Genomic DNA, 27,421 nt, shown 5'->3' on the forward strand with positions numbered 1-27,421 from the left:
GCTGTACGGGCTATTCACAATAGCCCGTACAGCTCCCGATCATGGCCGAGCGACTCAGTGGAGCCGATCGCATATGCATCGGCTCGGCTGAGCCGTGCAGAAAGCCGAAGCTGGCCGACACTCGGCTGCCCTCGGCAGCATAGTGAATAGACCCCTTAGTGACTGAAAAACTCATCTAGAAGTTTCTTGAAATATTGAATAATAATGCTATCAGCAGATACCACTGCCTGTGGAAGGGAATTTCCACATTTTTACTAATCGCACAGTAAAAAAAAAAAAACATGTGCTTTCTAACCTTTTATTATGTCCACATGTTTTCAGCACTGTTCTCAGTGGAAACAACTTGTATTGTTGTCCCCATTGATGGTTTCGAAGACTGCAATAAGGTACCCCCTTAATCGCTTCCTTTCTAAGGAGAATAAGTTTAATTTAATGCAGGACAGTATCCTGTTTGCTTTGCTGGCCGCTGCTTGGTATTGCATGCCATTGCCAAATATGTGATCTTTGAGCACCCCCAAGTCTCTTTCCATGTCAGTCTTCCCTAATGCAGTACCCCCAGATAGTAGTTTGCGCATTCTTTCTTTGCACCCATGTGCACCATTTTTCAACATTAAATCGCATATGTGTAAGGGACTTACTCGGTTCCGTACGGGGGACCTCAGTGGCTCCCTCTGGCGCACGCGCACAACAAGCAGCAACACCTCCCTCTGGCGCACCCGCACGACGTTCGTTAGCTCCTCCACCCGGCGCACGCGCAACAGGCTCCTTAAGCCACGGCCAAACGAACCGTCGGCGTCCTACTGTTGGTAACAGTGAACACTGACGATTCACTTTCTGTTATCGCAGACCGCACAAGGGACCAGGTCATTCAACCTGCTACCGCAGACCATATTGGAACCTGGTTCCACACCATTTCCGGATACCAGCCTACTGGGACTGCTCAAAGGAGATCCTCACCAGCCAGCACCTGGATTATCTAACACCCTGAACAGGAACTCACCGCCTCACCAATGGGACAACCTCAGGGACTTTCCCGCTGAGATAACCACCAACCACAAGTATCCTAGTGGCACCCTGCTGGGCACTATTCAAAGGGTTGTTGTGGACTGAAGCATACTGTGTATAATGATAGAGTAAAGTGATAGTACTGCAAGAGACAAATTTTCACAAATAAGTTACGCCATTGCTGTATTGATATACTCTGTATACCATCACCCCAGGGAGAACTCTGTATCGTTTCAATTACGTGCTGTACAGACCCTCACCCCTAGGGGCAATAGTCCAATTACAAGTGATACGTGCCAGTGTGCTATACTTCCTGCTTACCACCATTCCCTTCCACGGTTTAAATGATGTTACCGGTCTCATACACATCTCTAAGCAATTGAGAGAGTATCTCCGAGACCGACCACTAATCAAACCGTACGCATCCCCGCAGTTGAGATCCAAGCCTTGTGTTGCAGAGAAGCTTACAATATGCCAATGTGTAGCCCTTGCTTCAATTTTATCCAGGTCTTGTTGAAGTGCAAATATCTCCTGTTTAGAATTTACTGCTGTACACAGTTTTGTACCATCAGCAAGAATGAAAATTGAACCAACTACTTCAAGCTCTATGTTGTTGATTATTATGATAAACAGGATTGGTCCCAGGACCGACCCCTGGGGCACCCCACTCCCGACTTTTGCCCAATTTGAGAATGACCCATTTATTACTATCCTCTGGGTCCGTTCTTGCAGCCAGTTTTCCACCCATGTGCAAACAGTTTCCTCCAAACCTATAGACCTCAGTTTGAGAATCAAACGTTTGTGGGGTACTGTATGGAACGCATTAGCAAAGTCCAGATACACCACATCTACTGGTGTTCCTCTGTCTTAATTAGTTCTGACCTCCTCATAAACCTAAATTAGTTCTGACAAGAACGGTCCTTCATGTAGCCATGTTGGTTTCTACTTATGATACCAGTTTTATTTGGTAATTCCTGCATGTAGTCCCTTATCATGGCTTCAAATATTTTGCACACTATTGGCGTTAAGCTGACTGGCCTTACTAGTTACCCGGTGAACTCTGTTTCCCCTTTTTGTATATTGGTACCACATTTGCTTTCTGCCAATCAGTCGGTACTGTACTAGTCATTAGAGTGTCCATAAAGATTATGTACAGTGGTCTGCCTATGACCTGGCTAAGTTCTTTGAGTACCCTCAGATGTAACCCATCAGGTCCCGGGGATTTGTTTACATTTAATATTTCTAGCCTCTGTACCACTGTGCTCTCCAACACCCACTGAGATACTTTAAAACTTATATTATTGTTCCTGCAGCTGTTACCCTGATTGCTACCCATGTCCGTCTCATCTGTAAAAACATAAGGAAATAATTTGTTTAAAGCATTTGCTTTCTTTTTTTCGTTAGTAGCTAATCTCCCCTCTTTGTCTGTTATTGGGCCTACTTGTTCTGTGCTTACCCTTTTGCTATTGATATATTTAAATAATTTATTGGGGTTCTGTTTGCTTTCTGCTGCTATCTGCTCTTCGTATTCTATTTTTGCAGTCCTGATTGCTCTTTTACATTTTTTTGTTTCAATTTTTGTAGTTTTTGAATCCTGATGCTGGCCCCTCTGACATATTTTTGGAAGGCCTTGTCCTTTTCCCTTATGTGTTTTTTTTACCTTTCCCATTCTTGAATTTATTGGTAAACGGTAAGGACTGGCCAATTTTGTTATTTAAGATTTCCTTGAAACTGTCCCATTTTTCTTCAGTGTTCATATTCAGGAAGATTGTGTAATATCTAAATTGACTTTGCTTCTTGAAATAAGCTAACTTGCTATTCTCTCCATCCCAGTTTATGTCTACTAGTAGGTTTCTCAGTTAGCCTTCCTAAAACTGAGTGTTCGAGTTGTGCCAACATGTCTATGTTTCCTGGAATTTACAGTGAACGTTATCATTCTATGGTTACTGCCCCCCAGGTTCTCCCCCATTTCTACATCTGCAATTAGATCTGAGTTGTTAGTAATTATTGAATCCAGCAGAGCATTTTTCCTAGTTGGGGTTTCCACCAATTGTCCCATAAAGTTATCTCGGAGAGTGTTCAAGAAGTGACGGGTCCTTCTTGAGTTAACTGTTTCTGTTGCCCAATCTATATCTGGATAATCCCCCCATTATTATGACCTTGCCTTCCCGCTACTTCTATCTGTGACAATAGTTGAGTCTCCTCCTCCTCCCCAATGTTCAGAGGCCTGTAGCATACCCCCAGTAAGAGTAATTTCTCTTTTTTCCCAATCATTTCCATAGTAAATCCGCATTATCCCCTCTTTCTTGTGCTGTATCATCCTGCACATTCACTGCCAGGTCATTCTTGACATACAGACATACTCCTTCCCCTCTTCTTCCTTCCCTATCCCTTTTGAATAATAAATATCCCCTGATAGTTGCTGCCCAGTCATGCGAGCCATCTAGCCAGGTTTCTGATATTCCCACTATGTCATATTCCTCGCTTTGTAGTAGGAATTCTAATTCTTCTAATTTGTTTGCCAGGCATCAAGCATTTGTGAACATGCATTTCAAGTTTTTACTTTTACTCACAATTTTATTGTTGCTCCCAGTCTGGTTACTGCTGCGTGCGTCCAAATCTTGTGCGTTTAATTTTAGTACTACAGATTTCATGTTTTCTAATGAGGTCACCAGAATTTCTTCTAATCCCCCTCAACTATATTGGTTATCGAGTCTAATCTCATTTTGTTGCCTGGCTTATTATTATTCTATCCCTTCCCCCAGAATCTAGTTTAAAAGGCCCTCTAATCTTTTTATCATCTTCTCTTCCAGCAGAGCTGCACCCTCCCCATTTAGGTGCAGTCCGTCCCTGCTATAAAGCCGGTAGCTGACTGAAAAGTCAGCCCAATTCTCTAAAAGCCCAAACCCCTCCTTTCTACACCAGTATCGCTGCCACTTGTTCATAGAGGACTTCATTAGTTAAACAGCTATTTCATGTACAAAATATTGTGATATTTATGTTTGTAAATTGACAGTTTTAAGAAAACAAGCATATTACAACTCTGATGGTAACCCAAAAAGGCCATCTGGTTACACAGGCTACATGGGCAGTATGCCTGAAATTTTAAAAAGCACTTTCAGGCACAGGCTTAAGTGATCAGTGAACAGTGAACAGCTAATGCTAAACCCATTAAATGAGCTAAACATAAACTATTTACTTAGTTTACCTTCAACTGAGTTCTCTGTAAACAACGGCAGCAAGATTTTACAGACCATCTCAGGGCTTGTTCACACTAGCCCGCACACAAAAGTGGGCTATTTTAAGCATGCGGACTGGTGTGCATTGTATGGGTAAGTGGGGGTTGGTGCCTTGCATTCAGGGGTGTCCCTAGACTTTTTGCCACCTGAGGCCTGGGGAAGGAAGGGGGATGGAGGGGGTGCTGCTAATGCACGTTTTTTTTGGGGGGGGGGCGGTGTCTGGTATCCCACACAGCTCACTGACGTCACTGGTTGGACACCGTCCAGAGAATCTCAGTTTGCTAAGAGCTCAACAGTACACCTTACACCCCCTACCCAGCGTGACTAATGAGATGCCGCCTGAAGATGGGCAAGAAAAGATAGAGAGTGTGCTGCTGATGCACGTTATGGGAGGGGGTCGTAGTGTCTGGCATCCCACCCAGCTCATTGACATCACTGGTTGGACACAGGTTGCTAAGAGCACAACAACACATCTGACAACCCCCACCCCCAGCTTGATGGCAACCACCTCTGGCTGCTTTATTATAGGGATGGCCCTGCTTGCATCCTTACAACACAAGGCACGGTTTCATGAGATGAGGTGCAGTGTGGTGAGTTTCGGTGAGATGAGGTGCAGATTGATTAGATGCAATGACATGAGGTAAGGTGCAGTGCGGTGAGATGTTGTAAAAGGGGGTGAAATTAGGTGCAGTGCAGTGACGTAAGGTGAGGTTAGGTGCAGTGAGATGCACTGATATGAGGGCAGTGCGGTGATATGTGGTGAAATGAGGTGCAGTGCAGTACAGTGAGATGCGGTGAGATGAGGTGCAGTGATATACAGTCACACGAGGAGAGATGAGGTGCAATGCAGTGAGATGCAGTGACATGAGCTGAGGTGCAGTGTGATAAGATGCAATGACATGAGGTACAGTGCAATGCATTGCAAAAAAATGCAGCATATCTTCATTTTCATGTAACACGCCGCAACCTACTTCAACGCAGCATTGGGACGTGAACAGGGCACATAGAAAATAATTATTGTCTATGGACCCTAGCTTTGAACCTGCGTTGAACTTTGCAGATTAACACACGTCAATTTATATGGTGTGAACAGGAGCACAGTAGCAGTGTACCTTCTGCAGTATAACTTCCTTTTTATGTGCTTCCTACTTTACAAATGACATTCAAACTTCTAAGGCAGGTTTGAATCTGTTTGATGGCTGTGAAAAACTTCTTAGAACTAGCCTTTTGTTTTACACTTTTGTATACAGTGCTTGGTGTATGTGAGTGGCAGCAGTGAGTTCCCAGACCCACTAAAGGGAGTAGTAGTATTGAACAAATTGGCTATGCTCCCTATAAGTATAATAAGGTTTTATTTTCCATTTTAACTGATGTGCACCTTTAGTATAACAAGACTTTGTATCAAATTTCCAGGAAGCTTTTTTTTTTATAGATTTGTGAAATGTCAGTATCCCTACTAGCTCATCATTTTATTCTCATATAAGAAGTGGTTAAACCTCATATATTCTAAACCACAAATATTCACCTCCTTAAATGTCATGGATAATATGCATTAATGTTCTTCTAAGACTGTAGAGTGTTTACCTTTGGGGCTTGCTGGCTCAATTTCCAAATTATTCATGCTTATACCTATGTCCAATGACAGCAAAATGTGCCCGCTGTTCAGATTTCAGAGGCTAAAAGCCCAAATATACTGTAACGTTTAATGTTATTGCAGCACATTTTCTGTACAAGCAGGTATTCTGGAGGATCTGATGTACATCATGAAATTAACCAATAAAAGAAAATCCAACTGGTTAGGGAGTATTTTACTCAAAGCACAAATGCCTTGAGCAAAACATGTCATTTAGATCACTTTAAATGTTTAGTACAATTAAATGTCTAAAAAGATCACTTGACTTTAAAAAAGAAATATTGAGATGTAAATGTCTAAAAAGATCATGTGTTTTAATTGCAGCTTTAATATCCATAAAGCATTAATAAGACAATAACGCTAATTAGTTTTCATTTTACATTGTAATTATAGTGGGAAAATGGATATTATCTTAACTAAGCACATTGTAATGCTGATTGATGGCTATGGTAACCCCTAACCCCTCCAGCCTGATTTGGCTTACTTTCTCTTTTTGCCAAATATATTTGGAAACTGATGTGGCTTGCCTTTGTTTTAGTTAGTGGCATTATGTGAGGAATACTAGGTGGCACAAAATAGGGTATTATAGTTAGTTCTTGCTAGATTTGGGGTATTACAGTTTATGCATCATGGTTGTTTCCTGTGTCCTGACTGTCTTCAGATGCCAAGCAAAAAACGTACAATTATTTACTGGGGGCATATTGTATTGTAAATGTATCATCAGCCTACTTGTTGGTAGGAATAGGGATAGCTAATCAGATAATAAAACAATTCCCAAAAAGCAACGCAATGAAAGCTGCTCACAAAGACAGTACAAAAAATTGAATACAGGGATGAGCAAATTAATTGACCACTTTCAAGAGTTAACTCAGAATGGGTTGGTTGGTTGGTACGAGATAGAGATTTAGGAATTTTTATTGGTTCATGTGTTGATTTCATGTTGGGGTAATGTCTGTTACGTTCCTCCATGCTAGTAATACTAGCCTCCCCTCTGTTTCTGGGCCCTGTCCACAAGCCAGTCAGGAATATTTATATTATCAGATAAACTCTTTCATAAATAAGCATTGCAGCATCCTATATTAACCAGAGTTTTCTTGTATGCAGAACTAAATGCATCCCAGTGCTCCCCAGAGTCCTTGTCATTATTATTTTCTACTCCCCATCATCTTTACAACTCAGCAGTGTTGAGGGGCAATGTTAATTTAACATGCAGGGTAAATGTACTTCAACATTGCTAATGCATTTATTGTTTAATTGAGTTTTTTTTTTGGTCTGCAATACCCAACTTGAAATGATGCAGCACTTATCTGAACTCTCCATTCCAATGTCTGTGAAGGTTCTCTTTCATCCAGGTTATGGTATATCTGTAAAAGACAAATCAAGGTAACTGGACTTGCTGTATTTCACTTAAAGATGTTTCACTGGTCATTCGACTCGCTTTCTCAATTCAGAAATCTGAATTGAGAAAGCGAGTCGGATGACCAGCGAAATGTCTTCAAGAAAAATACAGCAAGTCCAGTTGCCGTGATTTATCTTTCAGAGATTCTCCATTCCATTGTTCCAAAATTACAATAGTGATTTGAATGCCTCTTCTCCCTACTCCAACTGTCATGCTTAAAGTGTGTAATGCAGTGTAATTGCAGTGTGCACGGAGCTCAAGAGAAGATTGATTTAACAATTGTGGTAGAATTTGAATCATATCAATTCCCCGACCTCAGACATTTCATTTCTTGCTCAATCTCAAAAGGTGCAAAAGAACATAGGGAGGAACTGCTGTGAGTCGCCAAATATAGTGAGATGGCAGGACATGTTTACTGGAAAATTGCAGCCTTGTGCTAATCAGCATTAAGGATTTTGCTCCATTATCCTTTATACTGAGAAAGTATTGTTGCTTACAAATGTACAAGATCTGTACTTTATTGTAACTGCCGCACTTGATATTCCTGAGCCTCAGGCTTTGATAAACGCTTTTTATATTCAGTTATAAACCATCTTGTGTGTTTTATTCCACTATTGAAAAACTGTCTGCATAAACAACTGACAGTCCCCTCTTTTTTCAGTAATCATCCTCAATAATGCATTGCATTGAAGTGATTTACTACATCTGTTATTATTCTTTTTTCTCCTGTCCATGGCAGGCTTTAGCTAGATTGTTGTAGATGCCACTATGTAATATTTTGCACTACTCCTGCCTTTTCAGTGGCTGAAGGTGGCATCTGTTGTTCAATGCAGACAGCTTAGATGTTAGAGTGTTTTAGGGTCTGTAGGTTACTAGAAAAGGTACTAAAGAAGAAGACTAGCATGATAGTAAGAGAGCTAGGAGAACAGAGCTATAATGTACTATGTGTGATTTAAAGTCTCAGAGCTCTAAAGTTCACCATTTTTACAGAAAGTTATTTTGTTTCTATTTTTCTGCTTTTGGCCAATAAATATCTCCCCGGTTGTATCCTAACGTACTATACATTATGTATAAGACTGCAAAGAAACACATATTATTCCAGATGTGCCTCAGACACGTGGTCACAAAACACTTTAGGCTCAGTTTACACAGATAACACATCAGAATTAGGATCTTTGAAAAATGTCCAAAAATATCTGGAAACTACGGTAACATAGCCAACATACTGTAAGTACCCCAGCGTTGTATCTTTGTGAATGTAGCCTTTTGCCTACTACTATTGTAGAACTGCCTCCTCTGGCAGGCCTGTCAATGACCCATGGGAATACAGAGATGGCCTGTCTGTGTCCCTACTCATTTGTCACCATGGTCAGGTGACCAAACTGTCCAATGAGTGCTCGCCATTTGCGAGTGTAATTCAAAATGCTCAGTGCAGGGCTGCATTTTTGTGTTACGATGTAGGAAGGTACACTGGCTGCGGCGGAGGGGAAATGGCACTTCATACAGAGGTATGACCAGCAGGGAGGGGGCAGATTTGTGGGGGTAATTTCATTTTCTCAAATTTGGTGAGAAATGGAATTACCCTTTAAATAAAGATTTGATGTTTTCCTGTCCAAATGTGTTTTAAAAAGTCAACAGTTTCTATGGAGTATACTTACTTCTTCACATGACTATAAGTTTTCCTTTAAAATTAGAAGGTATAATCTACTGTGCATTATTGATATTTTGTGATGCAGTATCAAAAATGTATGACGGCACCTGGGGATTTAGCCTGCTTACACATTATATATTTGTTAATTTTCAGTTTGCTGTTCTTAGCACTGAGAATTTTCACTGCAGTAATATCTTACTTATCTTTTTTGTGTGTACAGGTCGCTCTGATAATATTAATGAGAAAAATCAATTACATTATAACCAGTTGAAGAGTGAATACCCTGCAGGTAATTTTTCTAACCAATAATTTAATTTTTCTAAAATATATTTTATGCAGTATACACCACCTGTGATGTAATATTACACCCCTCCAACCAAGAGTGTTTTTTACAAAAAATCTGGAAACATTTTAAATGTGAACTGTGATTGAAGTTAGGAAAACAGTCCGCTTAAAATGCCCCTTCCCTACTTGGACTTCAGGTTTTGTCTGCAAAAGATAGATAACAAGTTTCAGTTTGTTTAAAAGTCATTCTTCCATCAGTGTCAACGTATTAATTACATAACCATACTGTGGGATAGGGACAGCGAGCTTAGTTGTGCCAGCGAAATTGAACTCAGAGATGCAAGATGTCCCGTGCTGTCACCACTTGCCATCTCTTCCCTTAAACATGGTTTCTATGTATAGATTCTAATATACTGTATATGTGCATGCGAGCAGCCACATTTGCGTCTATATATCCAGGCTCTGTCTGCACTCTGCTGATCCTCTTATCTCTCTGACAAAGTCTCTCTGATTGAAATAAACTCTGCAGTCTGTAATGATGTCAAACATACACAATGCGCCAGGTAGCTATAGATCACATTATCTTTGCCTAAGCTTTAAATGTTGTGATGGAACTCAGGGAAACATATTTTATTCATGGGAAGAAAATGACAGTTGGATAATTAACCACTTCAGCTCTCTGAAATGTCCACCCCCTGAGGACCGAAGCAATTTTTTACATTTCTGCTATGAACCTACTGATTCTGCAATAACGTTGTCATTACTTACATTTACAGCATCTTTTAGTAAACCCTCTAGGGGGTGTCACGTAGTCGGCTCCTAGGGGAAGGGGAGAAGGAAGTATAAGCCTTCACGGTGTCCTCCTCTGCTCCTCCCAAACGGTTAAATTCATAACTCAGAGGATAATTGATTATTCATATCCAATACGGTCTGACAACCCCTAAATTATAAAGTGTTATGAAGTTAGCTTTAGATTGAAACCAAACTTGCCAGTGATATGAATGATGGGGTGGCAGGAGGGTAAATGTCACCTGTCGGGCCGTTGCCCATCATAAACTATCTATTTTTGGAATGGGTGTTCTTGTCTTGTTGAGACCCAGCTATTTGTGCAGTTAATTTTACAATATCCCTCTCCAATTCCAAGTTATGAAATTGAGTTGATATTGTAACTCAGTTTTATGACTTTTAGGTGGATGCCGGGTCACGTGGGTCATTAACTCTACCAGGCCCTGCTTGTGTTTATATAAACCTGTCAACTGCTAATGGATGGTTGCTCTGCCATTCCACTTATTTGCCTTTAATTAGGGGCAGCCATAAAAAGGGTTAAAAGGATGATTCTGGATTCTCACTTGTTAATAAGGACTATTAATTATAAAGATCACAGGCCAGATTAGCAGATTAGTAGATCTCTGTTTTTTGGAGACCTGCCAACTGAACTAAATTAAACGCTGCATTTGCTTTAAACTAGATATATTTAATATTAATAGACTCAAACCTCTTCCCTTATCGTCACAGTATTAGTATTGTCTTGTACAAATGATTTTATTTTTAATGCAATGTATAGACAAAAAAAATAACAAAACTAAAAAAACACACTTTCATTTTCTGACTTATTCAGTGTTAGTTTTAAAAATAATGTTTCTGTAGACAAAAAACATAAATGTTACCCTATCATTTGTCCTATTCAAAATAACACTTAAATTAAGATTCTGGTACAAAGCATCGCAAGGGTATTTACAAATGGAAAAAAATACATTTTTTTTGTGCTTTTGTGACACAGAATAAATTACATACCAAAATGTATTAAAACTCAAAAGTTTACATATTAAAAACTCTATAAAGTATTAAATATGTCTTACTTGTCAAGTTACTTTAACTGACATAATTTACAGATGGAGTCCCATCCTTTTGATCTGCAGATAAATGTAACAGAGTGGATACAAAAGTAACAATCAGAAAAAAAGTCTTACTCCCAGCGCTCCGCGGACCTAGGCTGTACTCTCATCAGCAGTCTTCAAAGCAGGAAACTTTAGGAGAGGTTGCCGTACACAAGGCTAATTGGGATGTATCGCCAGTTCGTGTGTTCTTCGGGAAAAGCACCCTCCCCGTGCCAAGGGCATGTAGTCTGGTATCGCAAGGAGGGGAGGGTCGTTCACTCCTCCCCCTACACTCCCTGCCCTGCCAGGCCTGTGTTTGAATCAAGGGTCTGGTATGGAATTTAAGGGTGGACCACATGTTTTCCCACCATTTTTGGGGGTGGGGTTCCTCCTTAAAATTCCTGCCAGATCTTAAGGGCCTGGTATGACTTTGAGGGGGAACCATACACACTTTTTTTTATATGGGGTCCCTCCTAAAATTCCTACCAGACCTTAGGATCTGGTATGACTTTTGGGGGGAACCCCACGCTTTTTTTTTCTTTTTTTTTTTAATGGGGTCCCTCCTAACATTCCTACCAGACCTAAAGGGCCTGATATTGTTTGGGAGGAGGAACTGCACGCTTTTTTTCTTTTTAACTGTCATTTTTTCTTTATAAATGTAATTTTTGCTGCAGCAGGTTCTATACATTGTACAGATGTATCACTTTACAGGCAGTTTAAGGGGATCCCGCAGGCAAGATATTTAAAGGATTTTTTTTATTGTTTTGTTATCCTTTAATTGATGTTAAAATCACTGTTGCTTTAAAAACTGAATGTTTTAAAAGTTTTTTTCATTGATTCCTGTCCCCCAGGGAAGTACCCGGACCCCCATACACCTTTTATGGCCAATAACTTGCATATACGCCCTCTTGAAGGGGACAATTGTTTTTGAAAGTTCTACCCCCTTAGACTTGCATTGAGTTCGAGTTCGAATTCAAACTTTTTGGATGTTCTAAAGTTAGAATTTGAACCAATCTCGGGCCTATTCGGCCCATCACTAATCCTCATAAATAATGCAAAGACAAAAACACTGAAGATAGCACCTCCTCTTCGTGTAATAACATTTATTTACAATCCAAAATTGAGAAGTGATAAAACTACTCACGTGTACAAAGTGGAAAAGAGCGATGTATATGTAAACACACAGGAAAAAGCTGCAGGGCTGACACGTTTCAGGGGAAATCCCTCTTTTTCAGAGCTCTTCTTTTGTGTTTTTGTCTTTACAAAAGGTAACAATATAATAAGCATTGTGTCAGATGGTCAGTATTTAACAGCATCAGCTATTACAGCTACTGTATTTACAGAGCAACCCCCAACTCTCATTTAGGCTCTATTAACACCTAGGTGTTTTGTCTACGGATAAGAAAATGCTCAAAAAAAACATTCATTTCTATGGCCCCTGTTCACAACTTAGCATTTTGTTGTGTGTTTTGTCGCACAAAGTTTCCCATTGAAGTCTATGGGACTGATCTGCCAAAAAGTAGCTCATGGACTTTTTCCAGTGGCAGGTATATTTCTGATTGCAAGGGACATAGAAATTAATAGGATTCCTTGCCCTGAGCATTTTGTCACGATCAAGGCAAGCGAATGGGATTCCTGTTTGTTGTGCTTAGCTTTAAGCGACAAATTGCCTAGGTGTGAATGGGGAATTAGACGGGTGTGAGGGGGGGGGGGAGCAGCAGAGCAGATGGACAGGATGTACTACACACGCCCTGTGTACCGTGTACTTCAATTAGGTTTTTCTGGGTGTGTAGTATGTCCAGTGTTCACAACTAGCTAAAGTTTGGATGCCATGGAGCAATACAAACAGTTCTTGTAAAACCAATAAGTAAGGCTAACCATTACTTCTAGCTCCACTTTCTCCAATCCTATGTATCTATAATCAGATCTGCTGTTCACTCACAGTACAAATTGGTCTCATTGGCAGAGCCCTGTACAGCATTATAACCCTAAATTTACCAGCTGAAATGTAGTAAGCCCTGATGAAGGGGTACCTGCAGACCCCTAAAACATGTTGGTTTGGGTTATATTCTCAACAATAAAGCAAACTCTTAGGTAAAGCTTCTTCTGGTATTTTTGTGGCACTACTCTCACACACACTCTAATTGCTCACTGTTGAGGTTTTCTTGTCATGTTACGTTCACTTTGAGAACTTCCTGCACTATACCTGTCATGGATTCTGAACCAAATATGTTAAACTTTACCTTCTACAGTTAATATAAAGCCTACTTGCATGGGAAATAAATACTGACACGGTAATTGTAGACTTGTTTGCCCTGTTTAAAATGCATGAAACAAACATGCCATCCTTATCCCTTTTTGACTTCTTGGTGGGTCACTGACCTGGAACAAGCATGTGTACATAAATTGCTGGGAGACCTGACATCTAGTAATGTAACCTATCACATTACGTGCAAAAGCAAATCAAATGTAAGGCCAGCCACACAACTTGGAACTTTAATCCTGGTGACAACTTAATCGGCCAAAAGCAACAATAAATCCCACTGCAAAAATTGCTAATGTCACAATGTAAAACAATAAGGGTACTATACTATGTTCACGGTGGAAGATCACTACATTGAAAAAATGATGTTTCTCCTAAAAGAGCTGTTATCATTTAAAAAGTAATCAGTTACTTTGACTGAACATCGATATTAGTTTTTTGACTGAATGGGTTTGCAGTTTTTACAAATGCTGGATATATGGCCTTCAGATTAAGAAGGTCGTATACTGTATAGGGTTTTTTTTAGTGAATACAAAACAATTTGCTAGAGATGAATGGCCACACAGAGTTATAGTTTATTGCACACATAGTTGTCAAATGTCCCTGATTTCCAGAGGCAGTTCCTGGAAATGTCACCACTTTTCAGTCTTGACTTATTGTACAATAACATCTAGAAAAGAATGTAACAGCTAAATGATTTCTTTCACTCTTCTGTATTGTACCAGGGACATTCAAACTAATAGTGATTGCTGATATGTGCTTTCAAAAACAATATTTTATGGATGGATACAGGAATCATATTGTAATGGGAAGTAGCCAATTGTCCTCTGCTACTGTGTAAGGTTGGAACGTATTATACCTATTTAGGTCAATGTAACAAGTTTGCTAAATAGATCTACATACACACTTTAATGTTCTGAATCATAGCTTACAAAGGGTTAAAGAGGAACTCCAGGATTTTGGCTCACCCTGCACTGCAACAGTTAACTGCTCATTTTGGTCTAGGGTCACACATAAAGAAAATATACTTACTTGATTATTGATCCAACCTGGCTGCTAGACCAGTCCCCACAGCCTCTTCTCCCCGGGGCTCCGGCAGTCTAAGGACCAGTGGCGTCGTCATGTCTATTAGACATGAAGACGCTGAGGGATATACCGCAGCCGGAGAAGAGGGGGAGTAGCTGAGCAGTCACTGATGCAGAACAGAGGGTTTGGTTAGTGAATCTTCTTTATTCTGTTCCCTAGACCAAAACAAGGAGGTACCCCTTGCAGTCTGAAGGCAGCCCCATTGCAAGGGTTAACTTTTGAAAATCCTGGGGTTCTTCTTTAGGGACCCTCCCTCCCTCCCCAAATTAACATCTCTGGGGCCTGGGGATTGGCTGCTCAAGCACATAGAACTGTATTGTGGGAGGAAAGGGAGAGTCATATGTTCACCCATACCCATGGGGCAAGCTGTTTAGCAGAAGTGTTACTTTGCCTGGCAGGTATCCACACAGTAATGTGTTACACAGTTTCTGTAGCTTTTAATACACTCTGGATTATTCCAAATACCACAAGAAACAAAGTACTAAATGTAAAATGCAGCACCCCATAGGAAACATTCTGAATTGACTTTTCTGAACTCACACCAGCACAAGTGTATTCTGCCTGGTTGCATTTGTGTGTATTTAGCTCTTTGTTACTGAGAAGGCCCAAAGAACTATTATAAATGCCTTATTTGCAATTTTCTAATACCTATACATCATAAATCTAAGGGGTCTATTCATGAACAATCCGCAGCGCCCTTCACCCTGCGAATATCTGTAAATGTTAATGTTGGGTAAATAATGGCAAAACGAATGTAGTTTTGTAATAATACATTATGACCTCTAGATGGAATTGCCCAGTTCAAATGTAGTGTGCTGTTGTAATAATACATTATGGCCACTACATGGAGATGAGGAGCATATGAAAAAAATATTATTTTCTATGCTACTCCGCTCCATCTAGTGGCCATAATGTAATATTACAACAACAAACTACATACAAACTGGGAAACTCCATCTAGTGGCTATTATGTATTACTACAACACTACATTCGTTCTGAGAAAAAGAAATTAAGAACATTCCTTTTTTGCATTATTTGCCCGAAATGAATGTTCACAGGGCTAAGGGCCTCTAAAAAGACCTCTATTAAAGGGGTTCCACGAATACAAGTCACAAAAACTTTTCAGGTGTATCATTTGTATTCTAATTCTCCTCTACAGAGCAGGTTTTCGCATGTCTGCACATCTGTAAGCTATAAACATGCACCTCTAAGAGTTGTCAATCTTACATGATGCTTATGATCAGCATATTCCAGCTCTCTAAAACCCTAAAACGTCACTATTCATCTATTTCTGCACACAGTACGGTGTTTTCACGTGTTCTTATCATATCCATGTGTCTCTCTCAGTCCCTAGTGATTAACATGTGATCTTGTTACTGGGATTTGGTATAGTTTAGGGCAAAAACAGCTTCTAGCTAAATGGCCCAATCTCTGGGCTGCTTTTTCTACCAGGGTATCCATCTCTCTTTGGACTTCTTGCCTGGAAAGATTTGGCAGTGACAATACAAATTCCATTCAATTTCCTTTTTAGTTTTTTAGTATTATAAAAAAGACTTCAGAGACCTATCATGCAATGAAATTCCATCTGTTAAAGGAAAGAAGGGAATTGCTCTTGAGTGTACAGTATGTTGAGAGAATGTAGCAATATAATATTCATTCTTAAGGGCCCCAGTGTGTATTGTTTTCTTGTGTGTTTTCTGACCCTCTGGAGTTTGAAGAGGAATGTTAAGCAATGTACTTTTTATTTCAATTAGTTTAAAATCTAGATGGGATTAGTAACAGCCAGTCCTAGGAATGGAGCTACTCCAGTCATCAATCATAAGGCTTCTTACACACAAGTAATTGCTCTTGGTAAAAGAATGCTAGCACTACAGGGAAATAAATGTACAGTGGAGAAAAAGGTAGAGTATTCAGAAGGGCCAAAACGAAAGAAGATTAGATGAATTGCAGTGTACTCTATTTCTTAAACAATTCACCACACTATATACTGACTAAACTTTATTCCCCATCAACAAAGTGATAACAGTACAGAAAAAAATATGATTGTGTGGAATTAGTAATTCAAGAGTGTATTTTTCATGGGTAGATTCCGAATGATTGAAATATTGTGGCAGAGTTTAGTAAAGCAGTGATGCACGTCCTTTTATTAAGTAGATAACATTGCTGGCATACTTATAATTAATTGATAGGCCCGGGACTGTTGCACCAAACAGTCTCCCTGTTTAGAAAGATCTCATTTAATGAGCTGCCTTTGTGAAATTGCTAAACAGAAATGGAATTAGTTGTATGCAGAATTCACAGCTATGGGGAAAAAAAATATGAAACAAATGTTTTGCAGTTTCATGTATTATTTAGAAAAGCCAAGAAAAGTATTACACAGATCGGGTTAAAATTGGAACTCAACATTTTTTTTATGGGTGATATTGATTCCAAACAGTTTTGTCTTTTTTTTTTTTTTTTAAATCTCTAGGCATTCTCCACTCATGTTATTTCAGCCAAGATAAAAAATATTCCACTTGTTTTTACACCACATCTAGACAGTTTCTAGTTCTTTTTCTCAGTCTGATTTCCTTTTTACACCTCTTTTTTATAGCTTTTCATGTCATACTGCACTATCATCAACATAACATTGGCAATGGGTTATTTTATGTAGATCTTTTCATACATATATGATTTACATATTACATAGAAATCCCTAATTTCCTTCATCTGCTCTTCTGAAGTCTGTGTTATAATTTGGAAGGGGCTTCACCTCCCTAAGCTCATACATTTTAACCACTTGAAGTCAGGGGTGTTAAACACCCTTCCTGTCTAGGCCATTTTTCAGTATTCAGCGCTGCGGTACTTTGACTGACATATATTCTGTCATGCAACGCTGTACTGAAATTAATTTTATACCATTTTTTGGGGACAGATAGAGCTTTCTTTTGGTGGTATATAATCACCACTACGGGTTTTATTTTTTAATATATTACAGAACAATTACAGAAAAAAAAACTGTTTTCCTTAAATTAAATGATAAAACATTTATTATTACCCAATTTTTTGGTAAAATATAAAAGACGGGGTCATGTCGGGTAAATAGACACCAAACATGTAAAACTACAATACCCAACATTGGCCATAGGAGACGCTTTAAAAGCTTTTACCGCTCATCATAGTGTTATCAGTGATTGATGGCCCTAAAATGATTGCTCTCACTCCGACGCTCGTGGCGATATGTAACATGTGTAGCGCAATTGTCATTTTCGCACAATGGCGCATCAAACGCGTATTTACGTTTATATGTGCGTAAACGTGGGGGTTGGGGACCTAAACATTTTGGGGGGGTTTTTTACTTTTTTTTTATATGTGACTTTTATTTTTTTTTACTTTTTACATTTTTTTTTACACTTATTGTTCTTGCTATCACATGGGGGGATAACAATCCCCCTATATAATAGCAAAGGCACACTGACAGGTCCTCTTTATGGAGACATTAGGGGTCTTTAAGACCCCTAATGTTACCTGGGGGCCCCAAAAGAAGCTGATGAAGCAGGGATCTGGTTCATCAGCTTCTTCTCTCTGGCTATAGCAGGTGAATGCGGAAGTGATGTATTACACATTACTTCTGCATTCACAGTACGGAGGGAGATCAGCAAGGAGGAAGATGCTGATCTCCCTCCCATCTTACCTCCTGACGCCCTCATGAGCCGGTCCCAGGCCGCAGATGGGCTAGCGGATCCCGGGATTGAAGGTGAGGGATCAGGAGGGGGCGACACTCATGGCGGCACTCGAGGAGTGGGAGGGGGGGCACGCAGCCAGCCAGCACATACATACGATCGGTAGGCTATAGAGCCGCCGATCGTATGTATGCCAAAAAGTCGGCTGTAAAGAATGGGCGGGTTTTTTCTGCAATGTGAGTCCGCCCTCCATCTGTTTTTTCACAAAGGGCGGACGGCAAGAGGTTAAAGACCAACTCAAGCTTTAACTTTTTTAAATTGAATTGTAAACAAAAAATTGTTTATGTGAGTCCATGCTACTCCATGCTTCCGTACTACCCTCATGACGCAGGCTCACCCAACCACTTCCACCCTGGGCATAGCGTCATCATGCAACCTGGGCTCACTGTGTAATGCTACACAGAACAGTGCTCACACATAATGTTGTAACACAGGATTGCCATTCTATGCAGCAATGTAGCCCGCCCAAAACTGAAGATGGAAAAATGGACGGTGCTTGACGTGACCTCATGGAACACATCCGGAATTATATATATATATATCCTTAAGGAACACCAGGAATTTTTTTTATTAACCCTTGCTACTCCTGTACTGCAAGGGTTAACTACTTATTTGTGTCTAGGTTAAAAAAAAAAAAAAGAATTACTCACTAAAAGCTCCCAGCTGGCTTTTTAAACCGGTTCCTGGGATGTCTCTCCCCCTGCTCTGCAGCGGTCTAAGGTTTAGCAAATCATCACGTTTATACACTGTGCATAGACGTTTATACACTGTGCATAGATGTGAGGATGCTGAAGAACATTCCAATCTGCAGAGGAGGGGACAGTTTTGCTTTAACATTTTGTAAACTTTCTTGTATGTAGGGGTGCAGAAATGGGGGTGGAGGGGACTGGAGTTGAGCTTTAGGAATAGCCATAGACAGCAGCAGTATTCTTTAGGACAATGGGCTTCTACACAGCAACCTATCCTCTAACTTGCAAGCTGGCACACAAAAGCAGTGTACACATGGTTGTCACCTCCTTCTATGGTATCAATGCAAAAAGTGGGAAAATGTCTATGTACAATAAGAAGTGCTTCTGTTGATCAGAAGTGCTTGTTGTAGCTCCCTGTTGTAGCCCTGCACAGCCTCATTCTCAGATGCTCATAACATAGGTTCATTTGGGTTAATTTATTAAAGGTAAATGGACTGCTCACTTTGCAAGGGAATTTGTCCTTTGCAGGGAAAGTTTCTCCTTAGCTTAGTGAATGAGGTGAAGCTCTGCTAACTTCCATCATACAATCATGTGCAAGAAAAAATACAGTTTTTTTTTTTAATTTTCCTTGCCTGTGAGTGGGTATTTTTTGCAAAGTGAAATGTCACCACATTCACCAAGCTAAGGTGAAATTCCCCTACACTGTGCAAATTTCCTTAGAAAGTGAACAGTCTATTTGCCTTTAGTAGAGCAACCCCACTGGATCAACACATAATCAGGTGATGAGTGCCTACACTAAGGAAGAGAGAATTGCTTTTGTAGATGAAAATCTGCTGATGTACTCAGGCATTTTAATGTGTCAGTATATATATCAAAGAGCAGGAGGCCAGGAAGCCAAGCACTTGATTTGGGGATCATATCCTACTCATTCTGCATGACTGCATGAAGCACTTTCCTGAATAAATCAGCCAGATCTGATGCCTACTTCTGGTACTCTGATAAATCTGCAAAAACATTTGAAGTGCTTCCACATAATCTAGATATCTGTTTTAAAAGGCAATAATAATGGGGGAACATGAAGGTTGGCATTGCTGACCTCTGCTGCTAATTACCTGCCTGTCATGATGATCCAGTGGCTTCAATAGTTTTTGTTTTTTTACCACTGACCATGAATAGCCATGCACAACAGGAGTTCTGACGTTGCTCTCACTTCACCTGCTGCATGCTTTTTCAAGGTCATTGACTCCAGAAGTAGTCAGACAATTGGCATGTTTAGAAAGAGGTAAGCAGTAGCAGCCTACATGTTTCTCTAGGTGATGTCATAATTGCAGTAATGAATGTAAGTGCTACTCTCATTACTCATTAACACTTTCCACTGACAGAAGAGATTAGGACTGATTATTAAAGGGGCCCCAGTATTTCCAGCTCCTGATTTACTAAAAATGAGCTCATGCAGGCAGCAAGTGTGAGCAGTGCTTCTTCATGTATGTGTGTGGTGTTTTACATCGTAAGAGATTGCGGAGACTCTACTGTTCACAATAGACTTAACATTTCATTTTTTTTTCTTTTAATTCTGTCAGTGACTCCATTTAGGGAATTTTTCCCCCTCACTTCCTGTCCCTGTGATGCCCAAGAAATGGGGAGTACCTTTCTAATCCTCACTGTACTAAAATGTGTTTTTACCTGTATTTCCCATCACTTCCTGTCCAAGGACACAGATTTATTAGAGCTATTGAGCTCTTATCGCAAAGTAACATCAGAGTTACCAGCATTTAAATATGCTGGGAAAACCCTCATACACAATAAGATAGATACCATTTTAACATGATATACTAAAAATTACACGTTTATCGTCCTTTATAGATGGTATATGGTGCCCAGTCGTCTGGCCCATGTCACCCCAGGTAGCTCACCAAACTGCTTCCGAGGTTGCTTAGCAAGGGGGGACTATCTCCATATATGGTGGAACTGCCCAATAGCCCAAAGGCTCTGGTTACAGGTGAACACGATACTTGGTACCCTTACCGGGCGAAATGTACACCTGACCCCAGCAGAAGCTTTGCTGAATGTCAGACCACCTGACATATCTAAAAACGAATTCCGACTCCTCACCCATATCCTCACGGCGGCAAAACAGGTTATAGCCCATGCCTGGCTCTCAAACACCCTGAGTATTGCAGCAGTAAAAAATAGGATCCACTGGACTATGATCAACGAGAAGCTGACTGCAAAACTACTCGATAGCCTACCTAAGTTCAATAGGGTATGGGAACCATGGGTTGCCAATTTTTTCCCATCAGATTTTGATAGGACCTTGTTTGACTCATGACCTGGAATCCCAATCTCCGCTATTGCATGCTCCATGCCACGCACTGTGCCTAGGCGTCACTGTCCTCCACTTCCCTTCACCTCATCCCTACTCTCCCACCTTACCTCCCTTCCCCCTACATGTGACCTTACAATTGTTCCCCTCCTTCCTAGGACTGTAAAGCAGCCCACCCTCCTACTATCTCTCGCCTTCCTTTCCATACTCTTCTTCTATCACTTCTCCAAAAACTTGGTAAAGGCCAGTCGGCTCGGATCGACTGGCTCATACATCCATCAGATGGTGGTCATCGGCATTCGACCGCAAAGAGCTCTACGCAGGTTGCAATGGCTATAGCCAATACGAGGTGCCTCTGTATTAGACATTAAGTGTTGCCAATACTCAAAGCCTGTAAAATGTATAATACCACCTGTAACTGATGTACAAGTTTTGCTTTTCTACTTTTATATGCCAATAAAAACCTATTGAACAAAAAAAAAAAATTACACGTTTATCCACTTGCTGTCTGGAGCAATTTCTTACTATTTGCACACACATGATATAATCTGAATTTTTGGCTCGAAAACAGCTTCAAACCCCCAAACAATGATATATTTTCTTAAAGCAGAGGTCCTGTAGAATAAAAAGATGCTAGTTGCAATTTTTTTATGTAGCACGGTATTTGCACAAATGTCTATCAAACCAGTATTTTTAGGATAAAATACACTAAAGTGAAATTTAGTGCACAGAAACAGAATATAATATCCAATGTTTTGGTAAAATATAAAAGATGGCATCATGCCAGGTAAATAGATGCCAAACATGTCAAGCCTTAATATTGTGTTCGCCCGTCAAGCTGCAAAAAACTTCAATCCCCAAAATTTCCCATAGGGGACATTTTAAAAGCTTTTACCGCTCATCATTTTAGTGCTAACATAGATTTATGGCTCTAGAATTATTGTTCTCCCTCCGACGTTCGCGGCATAACATGTGCAGTGCAATTTTCATTTTTGCACGTAGGGACACCGACGCGCGTTTGCGTATGTATGTGGGGAGTAGGGGACTTTAAAACATTTTTTTGCTTTTTTCATTTTTTTATATATTTCTTAAATTTTTAAACACATTTTTCTTTTATATACACTAACCTTATTGCTATCGCATAGGGGGATAGGGGGCTATCCTCTTTATGAAGACATCAGGGGTCTTTCAGACCCCTATTGTCACCTAGGGACCCCAAAGAAGCTGAGGAAGCAGAGATCTGTGACGGAGAATGTAAACAGTGACACCGTAACTGATGTAATACACGTCACTTCCGGGTCCAGAGATCGGAGGAGAGATCCCCGCAATGATCTTCCAGCGGCTGGAAGATCGTTTCGGGGAGAACTTCCGTGACGGTCCCAGGCCCCGCACGGGGGACAGCGGAGCTGGCATGGGGACACAGCACCATACAAACGATCCGACAGCTGTATAGATGCCGGATCGATGGTACCTGAACAGACATCTCCAGTTGTTTAAATGACACCAAGAAGGTGTGAGATGAATGGGCAGCACAAAAGGCCAATACGTCTATGTGCTGACAAGAAGCATGGTGATAGGAGGAGAAAGCAGAGTGACCGAGAGAAGATCTAATCACTGTGCTTCTTCACCTTTCACTGTCCAGTCACATGGTGGGGCAGGTCCAAGATGATCCAGGATCAGAGGAATGGGATGAATGATGCTGGCTGGTAGGCTGATCACATCTAGTGGCAGAAAAAAGTACTGTGGGGGAAATTTCTAATTTGAAGGTAAATATTGCAGCAAAAGCTGGTTTTTGTTATCTTATTTTTTAACCTCTTCGTAAACAGCATCGGGGCTGTTTAAACAGACTCCCGGCGACTTTTGCCGCCGGGACTCTGTTTAAACTTGTAGAGCCGACTTGTAGAGTCGGCTTTACAACAGAAGCGATCCTGGCGACTTACCTGTACTAAGCAGAAATATAATGTATTTAATGATTATGGCATTGTTCAGGCATCATTCTAAAACTAAATCTTTCTATAATTAGAAACAATTTTCAAAAATTAACATTTTAGTAAGACCTTGTAAAATATTTATATCCAATTTTAAAACACCTGCTTGCCTTCTTCTGCGAGCCATATGTTTTACATTGGACAGCACAGCTATGCTGCCCATGGGAATGTGTGTTAGATTTAAGTGCATTTGCTTATGCAGAGTCCCCTTCTGGAATGAAAATGCTAACTTTATGTTCACGTATAGCTTATGTAAGTAAGTTAGCCTGCGGCATTACCCGAGAATGACAGCCCAGCAAGCAGCAATATTAGTAAATCAGGTCCTTATACTAAAGCAAGCTTATTTAATAGGGTAGAACACATAACAGTGTTAATGTTTGCAGTGAAGCGATCCTTCGCAGCCAGTTTCACCTTTTATCAGTTTAGAACAAACAGCACATAAACTTGTGGGATGCCTGAGATGAATGTAAGCGACATGAAAGCAGTATGTTTAAAGTGTAGTTCCATGTTTGCAGTCAAATATGAGAAAACCCCACTAGATTTTGATACGTGTTCACATTCACACAGCATACCAAAAAATTATTTTAAAAAATAAACGTTTTACCTTTTAGATATTTCTTTGCTGGAGGCCTTTGTGCATATTACAGGCTACTAAAACTAGATGGTCGGACTGAGCTTCCTCTCATGAACATACAATGCTTCTTATCTTTAACCCTTTGTGAGCACAGACATTGTGCAGATCTTATTTACAAATGATAATGAAATGTGCCAGCACAGTACAGGCAGGGTTAATTAAACATAACTTCGTACAGCCCTGTTCTTAACATTAAATAGGGGGGCGGGCTAGGTAGGATTTTTAAGCAAGTATAAAGCACTAAAAAATGTAAGACACATTTTGTTAAGATATGCAATTTAAATGGGAACATGTAGCAAATATAAAATAGGTGTTATCCCAATTTGGCTCCAAAATGGAAATACACTTTAGGCTGGCCATAAACCAGTAGTATTTCACTAAAGAACATGTGTGTTTATAAGGTTTGTTCAATTCTCTAAAAGTTAATCCGGTCAAATAGGCGATCATTTTCCACCCTACTGATGATAAAAAAAAAGAAGCGGGATGGACATTTTTTCTTGATCAAACTAAATTTTAACAATGAATGTGGTTAACTGTCAGGAAACTCCACTTATTCCAAAATCAAATGTTAAAATTAAACTAAATTTTGAATGACATTAGTCAAGTCTCTGATGGCATTATCAAAGGTCCTGACAAGATGTTTTGCATGAAAGTTCGAATAAACATCTACTAGTATATGGCTAGCTTTAGACTGTAATCAATGTCCACACTCTACCAACTTTGATAAATGTCCAGTTTCATTTTGTCTTGCTTGCATGGGAATGGCTATGGCTATGGCTGTAGCATTTATGTTCTACCATGCTTCACATGCTGGAATGTTAGTATCCATCAATGCCACCACCCAAGTATGTGTTTTACACCCATGGGATGCATTTTACACCCAGAATGGATATTGGCTTTGGATAGAGTGAGGAACACATTGCACTTGTCAGGCTTTAAATGCTGTGTCCCCATTAAGGAGGTTTTTCTTTCAGATTCTCTGGGGGGGGTGGAAGGAGGGAGAGCTGCTGTAGAAAACAAGCCACCTAAAGCGGTTCCTGCACATATTTACAGCATCCTCTAAACATTTCTGTCATGGCAGAATTGGGGGTTGTTCTGACAAGCAATGCTCCAGCACTTGCACTTAAGGCCCACGCACACATTCCTATTTGCCCATCACTATGATGGGCAACCTCACTAGTCAAAAATAATAAGCAGGAGGCAGGAAGGGGTGGGCAAGCCTTTCCCTGTCAGAATGGTCTGACGTTTTATCATTACAGGAAGCTTTATGAGGCTGCTACAGGAATACCTCTAGATACCTGCAACCCTTCCCTGTAGCAGCACCTCCCCCCTTTTCCCAGTGACAAAGTGTCTTTAAATGGTGCATGAGATTCTTTAGAGGAGATTTTGTTTTCTTCTCTTCTCATGCTGACACGTGGCACCTGGACAAGAAGAATGAGGTTAAAAACATTCCTTGCCTAAATTTAAAAAAAATGTTGCTGCCTGTGTTCCTGTTTGGTGGATTTCCCCTCACTTCCTGTTCTGATAGAGTTAGGAGAAATCTCGATGCACTAGAAAAATGTTTTTATTGCTGCCTGTGTCCCTGTTGGGTAGATTTCTCCTCACTTCCTGTTCTAAAGAATAGACAGGCAGTTAAGAGAAATTTCTAAGATGGGGATACACCTTGCAGTAAAGAGTTGATGGATGTTCTCACTCTTTCCCAGAAAGAAGATTTGGCTGGAGTTGGATTCTAAATTACTTATTTAAAAACTCCAATTAATGTATTCACATTCTCCAAGCCGGATGTACCTTCATTTACTGCAGGTTCCCTGGCATTTACATTCAGAGCATTTTCAGGTGAGTTTGTGGGGAATGAGCAGCGGCTGTGTGACGAATGTCACATTTACCACTTTATATATATATATAACCCCAACTCTTAAATATGTGTATGAAAATTACAGAGAGCATAGTTTACTTGAAGAAAAGCTTGTGAATAATTGCATCAGAAATGTTTCCCACAAGCAAAATGTTCACATTCACAAATTACACATAAATGCCAGACGATTTCTCTGATTTAGCAAGAACATTCAGCTTTTTTGGAGGAAGTTATTTACTTTAAATTGGCCATACACAGATTAAAATGTGGCCGTTTCCTACTTGAATTCAATCTATAGATGGTCCTGTCAAAGAACTTGAATGGAAAATTGTTGGCTGAACAGAGACTGGATTCAGCTTATAAAAGGGGTTGGTGTCCCTTGACAGTCTACATGACTGCAATGTACATATTTTTTGTACCATGTTGCACAGTAATCTGGGTCTGAGAACAAGCAAGGCACGAGGGCGTGCAGTACAAAGGGGGTGGGGAAATATAAAAGGGGGTTGATGTCCCTTTTAGGGTGGGAATCTACCCTGTTCCCAGCCAGTCTAGGCTGGCCTTCCTATGCACTTGCTGATATAATTACTAGGAGTGGAGCTGCAAAGATGTGATCGCATGGGAAGAGCAGAGCCATGAAATGGGATAATCTGTACGGGTGAGAAATACACGTGCCTTCCCCTCAGTGTTCCTCAGCCTTAGGATAATTCCAATATTTGGACATTATTAGTTCATAAGGTGCAGCTTATGACTAAGGACTCATATCTGGATCACTTAGGCCTTGTGCCTCACTGCAGGGTTTGATTATATAGGTAACATTCATGTGGGCCCTGCAAAGCTTTTTGTATTTTTTAGTACAGAAAAGCATGCTCCTGACTGGACATTCTGTTACTGGGTGTGCTGGGATGAGTGTGATGTCATGAGTGTCGTGAAAGAAATATGTATCCTTAATAATTGTAGAGGCTGAAATACAGATGTACTGGCTTCTCTTTGTGACCCTTGGGGTGTCTGACAGTGCATTGAGGAGTCCACCACTGTTCTGGAATCTGAAACAGGTGAACCATATGAGCCACCCAGGGACTGTATGGGTTTCTGCTGGTCCATCTGCTGCAGTAGGCCCCATGGAGCTGTTTTGCATGGATAGAAGAATCAAGTGATTTCTAGTGTTAAGTCTGCATGGTAGAACAAGAAAAGCGGGCCCGGCGAAGGAGGAGGAGGCAGGGCCCATCAGCGAGCGTGGAGGAAGAGGAGGCGGACAGGTAAGGAGTGCGACCAGCCCACCTGAGGGTGACCCTGCAGAGGCCACTATAGAGAGTCTATGGTGGGCTCTGCAGGGTCACCCTCAGGTTGGCTGTGTGGGATCTCAAGTGGGCTCTGCAAGGGGTATAACTATAAATCACAGGGCCCCATACAAAATTTTGCTATGGGGCCCTGTGATTTCTAGTTACGCCCCTGTTAGTAGTATAGGGTTTTTGCCCGCAAAAGCTTCCGTCATTCTGGCTAGCACTGAAATTAACCCTGTATGCCTTCCTCAGACTGTAAAAACTCCAGAATGTCTCCTAAACTAAAAACGTACAGCTGTTTGCAGTTCTAAAAAAAAAAAAAACATTTTAAAGAAGTTTGCATTAGGGTTATAGAGTAATTGTCTGCAGAGCAGTGCTAACAGTTATGTATCGTGGTGAAGGGGCTTAGAATTTGCAATGAGGCTGTGACATCTGAGATGCCAAAAAAGACTGGTGAGCTATTGATAATACTGATAATACAGAATGGTTAC

General features: G+C 40.5%; 1 protein-coding gene across 1 annotated transcript in view; it reads left to right on the forward strand.

The window, feature by feature from the left end:
- Positions 1 to 4,774: 4,774 nt before the first annotated feature.
- Positions 4,775 to 27,421, forward strand: part of LIPC (lipase C, hepatic type) — an 81,657-nt gene continuing 59,010 nt past the window's right edge. The window contains exons 1-2 of the mRNA XM_018559921.1: positions 4,775 to 4,844; positions 9,148 to 9,216. Coding sequence (XP_018415423.1) covers positions 4,775 to 4,844; positions 9,148 to 9,216 — 139 coding nt within the window. The remainder of the gene's footprint in view (positions 4,845 to 9,147; positions 9,217 to 27,421) is intronic.

The sequence above is a fragment of the Nanorana parkeri genome, unplaced genomic scaffold (assembly GCF_000935625.1).
Source record: "Nanorana parkeri isolate BGI_ZX_2015 unplaced genomic scaffold, ASM93562v1 scaffold422, whole genome shotgun sequence".
NCBI classification, from domain to species: Eukaryota; Metazoa; Chordata; class Amphibia; order Anura; family Dicroglossidae; genus Nanorana; species Nanorana parkeri.